The 14494-nt window shown below is 42.3% G+C and overlaps 1 protein-coding gene across 6 annotated transcripts in view; it reads left to right on the top strand.

Annotated features, from left to right (window-relative positions):
• PPP1R21 (protein phosphatase 1 regulatory subunit 21) overlaps positions 1–5470 on the top strand; it is a 58156-nt gene extending 52686 nt beyond the window's left edge. For all 6 annotated transcript variants that reach the window (XM_070572721.1, XM_008529209.2, XM_070572725.1 and 3 more), the window contains 3 exons: positions 1309–1407; positions 2415–2543; positions 4823–5470. In XM_070572721.1, coding sequence (XP_070428822.1) covers positions 1309–1407; positions 2415–2543; positions 4823–4852 — 258 coding nt within the window. In that variant the 3' untranslated portion in view covers positions 4853–5470. The remainder of the gene's footprint in view (positions 1–1308; positions 1408–2414; positions 2544–4822) is intronic.
• Positions 5471–14494: the final 9024 nt, after the last annotated feature.

Below are 14494 nucleotides of genomic sequence, written 5' to 3'. Positions count from 1 at the left end.
CTTTTTTTCCTGCTAAAGTAAATGATGTGCCTAGGTCATTGTTGTTGACAAGCAACCGCTGCATACATGTGTGAGAAGTTGATTGATAGTGGCAGCTTGTTGGACTGTAGACAGTGGGGTGGACAGCAGGGCTGACCTACAGTGGAACTGCCGTAGTGCTTCCACTCTGAGCCACGCTGTGCAGCACATAATCGTGTCCTTGTTTGGATCCCTAACTGCCTTTCGAGTTAGTGTCCCAGACTTGATTGTCATCTTCATGAGGACCCGTGCCTTGCAGAACTCTCTCCCTCTTTTTCAGGTTCAGTACTGAGCACACAGTAGTTGTTTGGTTAATTGAGGGTGGTTGATTTGGTTGACTGAAAACTCCTGAAATTCTCTTGTGAGGAACTTATGAGCAAATGGGGGATTTCTGAGGCTGTTTTATTTCCCAGAGATTTGCTTATCTTAGTAAATGTCTTCAGTACAATTGTGATACAAGAATTTTTAAATTGTCCTAGTTTTTCCCTGTGTGTAAACAGGAAATGGTGATCCCCTGTACGGCTTTACTGGAATGGTTAGTCTGAGCCTCTGATGTCGACACAGCGTTCAAATATGTCTCAACAGATCCTCCTTGTCAGTCTCATGGCCTTATCGGAAAGTTTAGTGATCCTTTTAATGGCATACCCTCTTTGAACAACAGTGTGAACTAGAATTTTTCTTTTTTCTTCTTGATCCGCTCTGTCTCTGGATAGTCTAGGTTTAGTAGAACCCCAGAGAAAGCAGCTGGGATCTTCACAGTCCCACACTTACTTTTTTTTCCATGTAGATAGAGCATAATCTGTAGAATAGGACTGAAAAGCTCTAATTGTTCCTATAATGAATGTGGTCTCTAATAAAGGACTTAAAACACGAGAAAAGTATCTTAGGATCCATGTTGCATGGTCAGAAGCCATTGATAACTTTTGAAATAACCATTCCCTTTCTCATCCAGTGTGAGTATAAATGAATCCTGGGTAAATGTGAAAACTTATGGTTTTCGTAACCACTGGTCATCAGGCTAGAGCCAGGAAAAAAACAATAATGAACTTGGGGTAGTCGACTTGTTTTTCCTTATTAAAGTGATGAGAGTGGGGACCACATCTTCCTTACATGTATGCTAATGTGTGGTCCAAGGCCTGCAGGTAGTCAGATATGTGTGGGAGGAAGGGAGAGAGAGGGAGAGGAGGAAGGGCTTTTGGCTTTGGCGATTGTTTTCTGGTGACCTTCTCTGAAGTAAATGTGCCTTTGGGAGATGCTCCTGGGATCATGGGATGTTTTCTGGTTTCACAGTGCCGAGCACTCTCTAAAAGACTGGCCTTGGCTGAAAAGTCTAAAGAGGCCCTGACAGAAGAGATGAAAGCAGCCAGTCAGAACATCAGCAGACTTCAGGTGGGTCCACAAGTGTTACCCTAGCAGTTTTAATGTGTTTTTGAAATTTAATATGTTTTTATGTCATTGAAAATTCTTGGATAGCAAAGTCAGCATTTCCTTTCTGAAGTTAGTGGCATTCGACCTCCAGACGTACGTTTTTCTAACCACTTTATTTCTAATTCATTTTAAAGTAACGTCTTACTTATGTCAGGCAAAAAGTGGCTGTATTGTTTGTTTCTCTTCTAGTCAGCATTTCCTTAAACAATGCTTATTTACCCATAGTCCTTTTTTCTCCTCCTCTGTTAATCTCGTCATGGAGGGCTATAAGCTTGTTTTGTTTAGAGCACCCTGTTCCTTCTCTTTACTGATTCATAAAACTGACCTAAACTGAACAGTAGGGCTGCAGAATAGTCCTCCTTACTCACTGCTTTGTTTTAAAGGCTTGTTTCCAGAAAGCCTCTATTAAATATAAACATGATACAAGCAAAGAAAAAGCACATTGGCCTAGGGGCACCCACTTCCTCCTAGTTTCAGATTAGTTTATCAGATTAGCCAAGAGCACAGGGTTAGATTTTAAGTGGCCAGAGAGCATGAGAGACGGCAAGAGAGACAAAGGTGCTTCTTCCATGGAGGGTCCTGCCCTGAGGGTCCTTCAGGAGGTGCTGGGATGGTGGGATATGCCAAGACAGCCTTCCCACCACCCAAAGGCTCGGAAGCCTGAGGAGATTTGAAAGGTCATGTAGCCCTCTTGTTTTGTGACAGTTTTATACCTGGCATAGAAGCAAACTCATTTTTACAAAGAAATTCAGAACATATTTTGAAGGCTGAGAAAAACTTTTCCCCCACTTCTTTTAGCTGTGTTCTCTTATTGGGCCTGTCGCTTAACCTTCATGTTAATTGATCAGATAGGTCATTTTGATAGGTTGCTTTTCCAAAATGTCTTTTATGAATTGAAAAAGGCTTAGAGTGGTAGGACTAGTGGGGCTTTGATTTTTCTTTTGTTCTTCTTTTCCTTTGCCGTTTAGGATGAGCTGACAACTACCAAGAGGAGTTACGAGGATCAGTTAAGTATGATGAGTGACCACCTGTGTAGCATGAACGAGACGTTATCTAAACAGAGAGAAGAGATTGACACACTAAAGATGTCCAGCAAGGTAGGGGGGCGGGGCAGGGAGTCTCTCGGCAGGGCAATATTTAATATTTAATGTATTTAATATATTTCATTGCCGTGCATTTCAGGAGCAAAAGGTTAAGAGATTTAAAGCGTTTATAAATCATTTTTCTTAATATCACTTGTCCTCTTAGCCAAAAGTCAAATTAAGATTCTTTGACTGAATTATGAGTTGAGAGAAGAGGTGACCTCTAAGGCCCTAATACTGTGTCCCTTGCTCTTTGGCATTTCTGCTACTGTTGTTATGAGTTGGGGAGACTCTTAGAGCATTTATTTGTAAGAGGGATTACTCTCTATTTATATGAATCTAAAATGGTGCTGTTGAAGAGCAACCTTCTTCAGCAAATTTATTCTCATGCATATCCATATAACCTAGGAATGTCTTGTCCTTTTAATTCCAAAAATTTCATTGATTTCATTTCCCATAAAGCCTCTGCTTAACCAGGCTTGGGTCAGTAGATATTGGTTTGCATTTTTATGTTGAAATACATATCCCTATACCATGTCTCTTTGTTGTAACATAATGTATATGCTCTTTAACCATGACAGGTAGGCTTTAGGAGGCCAGGGTCTTGGTTCCATGCATCATCTCAGATGCTTGGTACATTCTAATAACTCAGACAATGCTATACCACCACCAGCCTGGATTTACTGTCTCCAGCCTGTGCGCTTTGAAACCCTCTACTGCCCCTTATTGATCTAGCAGGTGTTTATTGAGTTCCTGCTATGTGCTAGCAATGGAGAGGTAATAGAGAACAAACCAGAGCTTTATTTTGGCATCTGCTGCTAGTGGTCATGCACAGCAGCATTCTGCTCAGTTGCCGTCTCCTTGGAAAATATATCATGTTAATGCATTGGAATCTGCATTATGTAATTTTGTTTCTCAGTGTAGTTTCATGATATTGATTGGCAGCTGGCTGCTTCAGAGAGTGTCCATGATGCTTTTCTGGGACATCTTGTGATGATTTTAACCAGTCAATGTGGTTCTGATTATGGTTCTCCAGTTATTTGTGCTTTGGGAAACTTGAGCTTAGAAGTAGGGGGTGGGCAGTGGGTCCTCTTGAAGAATGCTTCCTTTAACCCTTTTGGCATCCTGATACTCCAGCAGGCCAATAGCTGACGCACGTAGAAAGCACACACATTAATGTGAGTGGTATGAGAAAGCCTGCCTTAGCATCTAACATTTGAAAAAGATTGTAGGGAAACTCCTCAGACTTCAGAGCTGCAGAAGGCCTTCAGTTCTGAATTGAGAAGGGTTAATGTCGAGTACAGCGAAGCTCGTTGTCCGGAAGGTAATTGTATTGCAGCTACTTTAGAAGTAGGGAATTTTGAAGCCCTCTCAACTTTTTAATCTAGTCCTTAAAATATCTGTCATTAATAAGACACTGAGTTAGAGATCCTTCTTCACTTTGTAGTCTGTATTGTTAACCTTTCTTTGATTATTCTGGGATCCCTATATTTTGCTTTTTCCCCCGTTTATTAGTAATTTAGATTGCTGTAGCATCATCTTTTGGCTAAGTTGACATGGTCTCCATGGGAGACCAAGTAAACATCTTGAAACCATTGGTTTGCTGTTATCTTGGTCTTCATGTTTGTATTCTGCAAGCATGTCCCACTTACATGAAAAAAAAGTATCTGTACCTAATAGTTAAGTATAGGAATTGCATTAGAATGTTTTCCTAAAAAGTGAACTTCTCCAGAAAGAAGAAAAGTTACGCAAAACTGGAAAGTCCGAATCTCCGTATGTGAAGCAATTGGGGATAAGTTAAGACATCTTCCCCCTAACTTGTTCCCAACCAGTATCTCAGCTTCCTTTGACAGACAGTCATTGCCGTTGGGATGTTAGTTGGCACTTATTCAAAATTAGTACCTATTAAGACCTTTAAGAGGTGCTTATTTGAACAACAAAGAAACATGTTTAGGCTGGAGAATTTTTTTAGCTTCATGAAATCATAAACTCCTTTGACTTTGGAACAAAATGAAGTTTGAGGTTTAATAAATCCAAGATAGCTTTCTTTTCTTTCTTTATTGGTTCTCTTCAGCCCCCAGGTCCACGGGCATAGAAAGTGGGGAGAGTTAAAACGAACAAACTGCTTTGTGATTACGAATAAAAGTTAACAATGTAAGCTTGTCAGCTATTCCCTTCTCGGAAGCTCAAGTTTTCCTCAGTGAAATATGGCTTCCAGACAGTTCGGTCTCTAAACTGTGTGAATTATTTTTCTAAAAGTTTGTGTTCTTATTGTTGATATTTTCTTTGCACAGGGAAATTCTAAAAAAAACAAGAGTCGATAGTTGACACATAGCTGGTTGGCGACGTCTTTCCAGAGCTGCTGCTGCTGCTGCACGGAACGCAGGGCGAGGCTCCACGTCCAGTGCTGGCCGCCTTCAGGGAGCTGGAGTGTGGTCGGACCTAGTCAAGTAGTCAGTGTTGTACATGGCCTTCAACCATTTAAAGTATATTTGTAACCAGTAAGGCAAATACAGAGTTCGATGTTGACAGTAAAATGGAAAACAATACATATACCATGGATATTGTAGGTTTCCTTATGCTGTTTTTACTGTGCACTTTTTAAAATTAGGTTTTAATTTCAGTATGTAAGAAAAATATTTTGTATATTTTCAAACTCAATTATATGGTAATTGATTTGGTATCTATGAAATAGATATATGTTTCTGGATAAAATGCTTAAATTGTCAAACTGTCATTACTTCTTGCTACAATTGAAAGCAGTCTCCAGATTCTTTTTGAAGACATATTCATATCTTCTCTCTCTCTCTCATGGAGGGAGTGGGCCTTGAAAACTTCAGATCTTGTGGGTTTATTATCATTGTCTTCAGCTCTTCAGTATCCTCTCTGTGTTGGAATAATAGCTTAAGAAATTGATGTCAATAAATTCTTACTTATATCAATCTTTCAGTCTCTCTATGAAAATCTGATAAAGGAAATTAAAACCTACTAAAGTATGCTTTATACAATTTACCAAATCCCAATTGACTTAGATGTAATCTTTCTAGTTCCCCAAAGTGGAATAACTGTATGGTTAATCTTTTATAAGGCTTTGAGTTTTACCTTGAGAGGTACTTGTAACCATACTTCAAGCAAGGGCCCTGAGCTCTTTCAGGCTCCCCTGGGTTTATTTCATAAACATTGTGTCATTTCAGTGTACACCTCAGTGGTGTCTCTCCCAGCACCCCATTCCCAAGGTCCTAAGTATATTGCTCCTTTCTTCTGAGTTGCTTGCACAGAGCCATTTCACCCCATGTCCAAATACCCAGATTAGTTGAGATGTTGCTGAAACCCCTTCCTCCCCAGCTCGCTGCCTGTAGCTCCATCTGCCATGAGCCTCTTCTCTAGGCAGTTGCTAGTCACCCTCCAGAATGCTTTATTCTCGTTCACCTGAGAGCTCACCACCAGCTTCCCTTTGTGCTCCTTGGCCTCTGCCCCATGTCCTTGGCTCCCTGCTGTAGAGAGACTCTGGTTGTTAGGCCCGGTCCGCACAGTAAGGAAAGTGTTTGGATCCTGCCTGAGGATCTCTGGGTGAGTCACCTCAGCCCCATTCTCCCTGGCCCTTCAGGTCCCCAGCCCCTTTGCCCCTTCTGTTTTCTATGACTTGCTCATTTCCAGTTCTCTGTCACTGACCAGCTGTTCTCACTGTACCTGAGCCCCCGGGCACTGTGAGGGAAACAGCAAATAACCAAGCTAATGAGCTCCACCATAAACTCAGGGTGTCCAGCCCCTGCCAGGCCTTGGCATTTCTGTGTTCTGTGACACTCCTTTTGGCATTTTTAGTCTATTTCTATTCATTTTTTGGAGGATTTTGGACAAAGGAGGGACGTCATCGGGCTTATGTTTTAATGGGATCGTTGGCTGCTATGTTGAGATTAGATTGTGGGAAGTAAGGGTAGAAGCAGAGAAACCCCTTAGGAGGCTATTGCAGTAATAGGGGCTGTTGAGAGATGATCGTGACCTGGACTTGCTGGTGGCAGTAGACATTGTGTGACGTCTGTTTCTGGATTTATTTTGAAGATAGAGTTGTCTACAGACTTATCTAAAATTGCAGCTCTTTCTGCCTACACTCCTATTACTCTTCTCTGCTTTATTTTACTCCTTATACTTATCTTAATCCAACACACAATACACTTGGCTTATTTATCTTATTTATTGCCTGCCTCCACCTCTAGAAGACAGAGCTCCATGAAGGCAGGCTTTTGATCTGGTTTGTTCACTGCTGTCCTTGAACCTAGAACCCTACCTGGCACTGAGTGACTCTTTGTTGAGTGAATGTTGATTGGATGGGATGTGGAGAGTGAGAGAAAGAGAGAAGTCAAAGATGAAGCCAAGAATTTGGGCCTGAACAAACTTGACAGAGGCAAGACCAAGGGAGGGACAACTAGCTTCCACCGAGCTGTAACTTAGCCGGAGACCGGGAGTCACCTTTGACTCCTCCTCGCCTCGCATGTCTCGTTGGTTGTCTTGTCTTATTGAATCTTCCTGCCTTTGCAGCGTCTCTCAGTTCTGACCTCTCCTTACTTGATGCCTTAACTTGAGCCCTGGCTCCCTATTGTCTGGAGATCTGGTCTTCCTGTACTCCAGACCTCCCACCCCTTTTACCAGACCATTTTCTAAAACATATCTCTGCAGAGCCATTTTCCTGATGGAAAGCCTTCACCGTGGCTCCTCAGTGCCTGCTGGGCCCGGTCCAGCAGTGTATGTACATGCAAGACACTACAGCCGACCTTTGCTCACTTTCTCCTCATTCCCTTCCACACCCCAGTGTACTCTCCCTCCACGTTTATGAAAACCCATAGACCTCTGGGTCAAGAAAAGTTTCACTTCTCCTGAGTGATGGGCCTGTTTTTCTCTTGGAGACAGCATGAATCTTGAGATTGTTTTCCTCTCTGCTTTGGTGGCTGAGACTTGTATCTCCCATCAGCTGTGAGCTGCCTGAACTCTCCGACCAGCCGCCCCTATTGCCCTGCATCGCATCTGGCCGCATTGACCTGTGGGCAGTACTTGGGGAGTGCTTGGCCATTCTGTAAGGGTCAGTGCATCCTGGGAGGTTTCCTAGAGCTGAGGGACGGCATGACTGTAGAGGGTGCAGTTGATTCCCTGGCAAAATTGCCCCCTTAGCTTAACTGCTAGGATCTTTGCTCTCTTGGCAGAATCCCTTCCCAAGGCGTATAATAACCTCTGTTTGTTAACCATTCACCATAAGTCAGGCATGGGTAAGACTTGACATGCATTATTTCGTTTAAACCTCCTATAACTGTTTCTCGTTGGTGCTATTACTATCCTCATTTTACAGACAGAAAACTAAGGCTAAGAAGGGTTAAGCAACTTGTCCACAGTCACAAATCCAGTACGTGTGGAGCCAGGATTCAAATCCAGAGTCTGGATTATTCACTCCTGTAGTGTGAGCCTTTTACATTGAGGACAGTCAGTTCTATTCCTGCAGTTACTATATATTTGGAAGATAAAATAGTAAATTTCTCAGTAACTCTAGTACTTCGTTCAACTTGGCACGTCTTCATTAACGCATATGCCCCTTACCCCTTCTTTCCATCAGCTTTAGGTAGCTTCATGGGCTAATGGCCCTGGCACAAGGTGTGCCTTTGACACGCTTTTTTTTTTCTTCTCTGACCCTGCATATTTTTTACATATTCTCTGTTGTACAAACCTTCCTAACTACCAAACTCTGAATTTAATATATTTATGCCATGACGTTGTTACTTCTCTTTTTATAAGGGAATTTTCTAACATACATAAAAGTAGAGAGACTAGTACAAACCCTTACATCCCATTACTCGTTATGCACATTTTGCCAATCCTGCTTTATCTTTTTCCCACACTTCTTGTTTTCCTAGAGTATTTTAAGGCAATTCCCAGACATGGGGTCATTTCACCTGTCAATACTTCAAGGGTGCATACCTCTGTGGAGATGGTGAGTGCTGACCTCTAAGTCCGTTTTACCCAACTTGTCATTCACTCAGCAAGTACGCGCCGAGTGTCTGCTGTGCGCTCAGTGCTGAGGCGACTGTGAAAAGTGCAACAGGCTGGCTGCCCTTGGGAGCTGGTGGCCTGATAGTGAGACAGCAGTGATCATGTAAAAGCTTCATCACAGACTGTCCTGTTGTCCATCCTGCCCTGGGCTTGTTTCAGGGCAGCAAGTGAGAGAGAATACATGGAGGCTGTAACTTTTGTTTGTTAAATGTCTGTATTTTATTAAAATTAGGAGTCAAACTGTTGTAAAATAACTATTACAAAGAGAAAACAAAACAAGGCAAAACAAAAGCAAAAACAATCCTCTGATCCCACCCCACCCCCCCCCCCCCCGTTTCCTGCCCCAAGAGAAAACCACTTTCACTCACTGTTTTGGTCTCTGTCTCCATAGTTCCAAATTGTGTGCTACATTTGCTTTTGCTGTTGGCATTATCAACTGACTTCACAGTTAGATGAGGATTTGCCTCTGTTTCATCTGCCTTCCCCACCCCACCACTCACATACATACACATAGATACTTTCTATTTTCCCGTCTTCAAACTAGTTACATCAACATTTTGATTAGGTCACTATTCATTATATACTTTATTATGATTATTCAAATGCTGTTGGTAGCTGAGTCATGTAATGTACTATGATTACTTTTCCTTTCCTGTACAACTCTTTGTTTTTCCTGGAGTTAATATGTGTCTTTTTAAAAAAATTATTTACTATGTTTTCTATGGTACTTATCACTAATTTATTCCTAAATTCTCTCCCAGGTGTGTAACTCTCCTCTCAGTGCAGTCAGCCTCAGTTGAGCATTCCACTAGCTTCATCGTCTTCAAGAAGCCCCTCCTAGAGCCCTGACCTGCTCCAGGCCGTCTCGGTTGATCTCTCGGCTAGCAGTGCTGTTGCTGTCTTGAGATCTCCCTTCCTCATCCTCCTGGGCATCAAGTGTCTCCCACTCTTAAATAACACCCTCTCACATCACAAGCCCTTCCAGTCACTGCCCCGTTCCTCTACTTGCCGTTGCAGTGCATCTTTCAAAAGAGCTGTCTGTTCTGTCTGGGCTTCTTGGGGCATGGAAAGTGAAAAATAAGAGGTAATTCTCAGTCTAGGCACAGAGTAGTGACTCAGAGAGTTAGCTGAAGTCCAAGAAAAGGACTTTCAATTAATCATGCATTGCATCCTGGAGAAGATGGAGTTTTTAGAACTTATTAAAACGACATTTCCTACTTTTTCTTGATTAAATACCACATACTCATTGTTGAAAATTTGGAAAATAAGAAAAACTATCAAGAGCACACATCTCTTTTTGTAGGGATTCAACTATTAATATTTTTGTTTATTCCTGCTCTTTTCATGCATATATAAGATATATGTTTTTAATCAAAATTGGGATTATAAGAAATTCCAAATGAGAAAAAAAAGGCTCTTTAATAGGAGTGGGGGGTGATGGTTAGCTGGCTGCATGACTCCAGGGGACACTGTTCACTGTGCCCCCTGATGTGACACTGATGTTCTGTCGCAGGCGTGGGTGAGGGGAAAGACCCTCCAAGCACAGCTTGAGAAATGCTGATAAGTAGCATGTGTCTTGTTACACCATTTTTCACCACCACCTCCATCATGTTGTTATAAGCAATACTGCTCACTTTTCAAAGCTGATAAAGCTGGATTCTCCACTGCTTTGGGTAAGAAACTAACTCTATCAGTTAAGCTAACAGATTCTTTTTAACAACATGACCACTTTCCAAGTTCATTATCCATTAAAACAAAACAAACAAAAACTCGGCTGCACTATTTCCAAACAAAACTGTGAGAAAAAAACAAGTAAAATGAGGAACCAATTAGCTAAGAAAGCCACCAAAACAGATGGAGCAAGAGGCTCTCTCCAAATGACCATGAATTAAAGCCTTCTTTATAATAAAAATCCTCAGACCAAAAAAAAAAATGTGCAGTTTATAGTTTTGTTTCATGCAGCATTAACCCTAGAAGTTGCTCCCAGTTCTTAAAAGGCTTTAAACTCTTCTATAACTTTAATGTATGAAGACAGCAACTTGGTTGACGATGGCTAAGAAACCATCTGGCAGAGCCACCCTGACAAGGAATAGTGTGTTCTGTGAAAGAGGAGGAAGCTTCCGTCCTTGGTTAAGGGCCGTGTTCTCAGACACCATGGTGATAAGTGGAAAGCTTGTCAGTAAGCGGTTGCCTGGGACTTAAATTTTTAAGCAGTTTAGTAATTAGATCCAAATTAGGAAATTAACTGGCAATCAAAGCATTAGAGCAGGAAAACCCATTACAGCTCTTCCAGATATTTGAAAGAAAAGGTTATATCGCAGCATTAGAATAACTTTTCATAAGGAGAGGATTAGAATGGACTCAAGGAGAAACATGCTGGTTTGTAGGTGTAGGGACCTCAAAAGTCACCTCCCCCACTTAGAACCTCTGTGTTTGTTTTACCAGGAGCTTTAATGATCTCTGAACTCAGTCCCACCGCTCCCTAAGCACCAGTGGAATAGCTGAGTGGTGACACGCCATAGGTCCAAGAATAGAAACAACACAGTTAACAAAGAACAACATGTCACTCCCCTCTTGCTCAGATGCTAAAGACCATTCTCCCTCTCTTCAGCTTTCCTGTATCTCTTTAGGACACCTCTCCTTGTGTTCAACTGTCACCATATCTCATGTAGTCATTTCCCTGTGTGCCCTCTTCCTGAGCAGCTACAGATGCTATGAGGCAGGAACCATGCCTTATACTTATTGCCCACAATGCCTAGCAGAATGTTGGCTACATAGTAGGTGTTCAAGAAATGCTAAGTGGACACATTTTAGGGAGCGGGCCAAGGGACTGGACAATGGTAGCTCAGCCACACCGAAGAGTGTCCCATCTCCAGGACAAACGATGGCCAATCTTGGGTCACTTTGAATTGATTAAGTGGTCATCCCCTTAATCACCATTGCTTTTAAGTGGCATTCTCAGTGAAGATGTGGGCTTTTATCTCTGGGATTTCTATCCAAAGAGTATTCAGGTTTCCTCATGGAAAAAATTGTTTAAAAACAGCGTGTTCTTCAAAGATCAGGCCAGAAGGCATCATGCGCCTAAAATGGTCATTTTTTTTTCCTGTTTCATTTTCACTGTTGTTGAAGCCCTGCACTGTGAAATATGTATTTTTAAAATTTTTTTTATTGTGGTCTAAATAGTTTATAACATTGTGAAGTTTCAGTCATACATTACTATTTGTCAAACACCATATAAATGTGCCCCTGCAACCCTTGTGCCCACCCTCCCCCCACTTCCCCTGGTAACCACTAAGCTATTGTCTTTGTAAGTTTATCTTCCACATGAGTGAAATCATATGGTTTTTGTCTTTCTGTGTCTGGCTTATTTCACTTAACATGATGCCCTCAAGGTTCATCCATGTGGCTGCAAATGGGATGATTATGTCTTTTTTTTAAGGCTGAGTAGTATTCCATTGTATATATATACCACATCTTCTTTATCCAGTCATCAGTCAAGGGCACTTGGGTTGTTTCCACATCTTGGCTATTGTGAATAATGCTGCAATGAACATAGGAGTGCATAAGTCTCTTTGTATTGTTGATTGCAAGTTCTTTGGATAAATTGGGTAATATTTTTTTGAATATGGTTTTCCAGCAGCCCTTACTCTCTTTTAAATGAATGTTGCAATATAAATAGAGACTCATTGTTATAAAGTTTCTAGAGAGGAATGCTCTTATCAAGCATTTAGGGCTAAGCTTGTTCTAAGTCTGAAGCCTCCACTTTTCCCAACCAAGTCCTCTTTCAAATCGGGCATTTCTGCAAACTGGTTTGCATGTATATTAATCGATCCTGACAGCTTCAGCTGAGTTGAGTTTTGAGGAATTGCAAGTTAATCTACTAGGTCATTATCTACAGACACTTTGGGGACCCCCTCATTAAACAGTGTGGAACCTCTAAATGGTTTCTGTGAAAAAACTTCCAGGAAAGGGAACCCTGTTAATAAAAAGGAGAATAATATAGTCTGAGGGTCTACTTATTGTAGAGCAAGGAAAAGAACAGGAACTGGAGTAAAATGAGGTCATAGCTGGCGATAAACGGCTGTCATGGCTTAGCTATTAAGGCCAGGCTGAGTTGTTTACCACCCGATTTTGATACAAAGGGACATCGCCAGAAAGGGTCTGTTGGAACTATGTGGAGGAGTTCCAAGAAATAAATCTGCACTCATGAAAGTGGCAACATTTGGGGGTAACACTGAGTCACACAGAAGGGAGGAGGACTGTCCCTTGCAAAAGATAAATGGTTTTCAACCAACTGTACTATTTGTCTTTAGAAAACTATGGGCCTATTCACTTTGCAGAAGTGTCAAAGTTTCCCAAAGAGATTTCTTTCACTAGGTGGGCTACTTACTAATCAAGGCCAATCTGCTTATTCAAAGAAGATAGAATTAAAAAAGTACACTCAAATTCTATTTAAATGCAATGATAATTGCTGTCTGTCAAGTACATTGTTTTCTGTATGAGTCCTTTCTCCAGGTGTTACCTGTGGCATTTTCTGAGATGGGCTGGCCTCCCCAGAAGGCTTGCTGGCTGGACACAGGACATAGGAGGTTCAGTTTGGGGCTTCAGCCAGAATACATGGGGTCAAGGTACCTCTTTGTCTTCCCTTTCTCTACTTCCCTCTTCCTTTGTCCTTGCTCAGCACCTCTCTCAGCTCCTTACCAGAAGGCTGACTTGGGCCCAGTACCTGTTCTTGTTCCATAGAAGAGTCTCAAAAGTTACAAATTGGTCAGTTGACTTCCTATCCTTAGGCTCCCTCTTGCCCTTCCTCAGCCCTTGACTGGTGCTGGGACGGTAGCTGGAGGAACTGGGGAAGTGAGGAGGACTGTTTGCTTAGGGTGTCTTAAGCATAAAAACAATTAGAAATTTTATCTGAGAATAAAAGTATCCTAAGTAGATCCTGGCTGTGTGATTTCAGGCACTCCTGTGCCATCTCTGAATGTTTCCTTCCATCCTCACAGCCCTTGGTGCAGGTTCTTAACACTGGCTGGTGTTTGAAAGGCCCCTGAATATCTTTTCCATTTCACCAAGGAACTGCAAGGTCAAAACCAAGACTACACTTGAAAGAGCATTGAAGAGAAGCACATTGCTATGCAAACGCAAGGAAGTGTTCAGTCAGAATTCCCTCATTTCCTGTCTACCATCCAGGCATTCTACTTCCAGGTGAGATGTTCATGAGGGCCTCCTGACTTCTCTCCTTGGGCCCAAGCCTCTCTTCCCAGATAGTCCGTCTTTCAGACTGTTGAGTCAATATTCCTCAATTGCCATGAGTCCACAAGGATTTACTGGGTGCCTACTGTATGCCAGGCTCAGGGAATACAAAGGTGAATAGGACATCACTTGGATCAAAATATTCGTTTGCTTAAAAAATTTCATGGATTTCCTCTTTTCTGCTACATGCCCAGCTCCACCTTCCCATCCAAACATTTCCTGCCTCCCCTAAGGCTTCCTGTCTTGCCAGCCTCCAAAGCACCATGTCCCAGGGCCTGGAATGCCCTCTTGTCTCCCCTCTAAGTCTGTTCAGACCCAGCTCAAGCCTCCCATCCTGGGGTTGGCCGTCCCTCCAGGGTAAAAGGCACGAGTAGATATTCTCCTTTCATTCTACTTGCTACCAGTGAGGCAGCCCCTCTTTTAGAAGAGGCTGAGATGCCAAGTGACTTGCCCAGAGTCACCTGCTAGCCGGCCATGGAGTAGGGACTAGAAGCCACCTTCTAACCTCTTCTCTGAGGACAACTCCCCTTCTCCTTCTCTTTTGCGCTCTGCAGGCAGCACACAAGAGGCATCTGTAAATATCTGCCTTCTGTCCCATCCATGCAGCTTGGCATTTCACTAAGCTATCCGGGTCCTCCTCCTCCTCCTCCTCCTGAGTATTGACTGCCCAGGAAGGTGGGGCT

This window comes from Equus przewalskii, chromosome 14, assembly GCF_037783145.1.
Source record: "Equus przewalskii isolate Varuska chromosome 14, EquPr2, whole genome shotgun sequence".
NCBI lineage: Eukaryota > Metazoa > Chordata > Mammalia > Perissodactyla > Equidae > Equus > Equus przewalskii.
The sequence above is the reverse complement of the archived record's forward strand: the minus strand, read 5'-3'. Positions and strand labels throughout refer to the sequence as shown.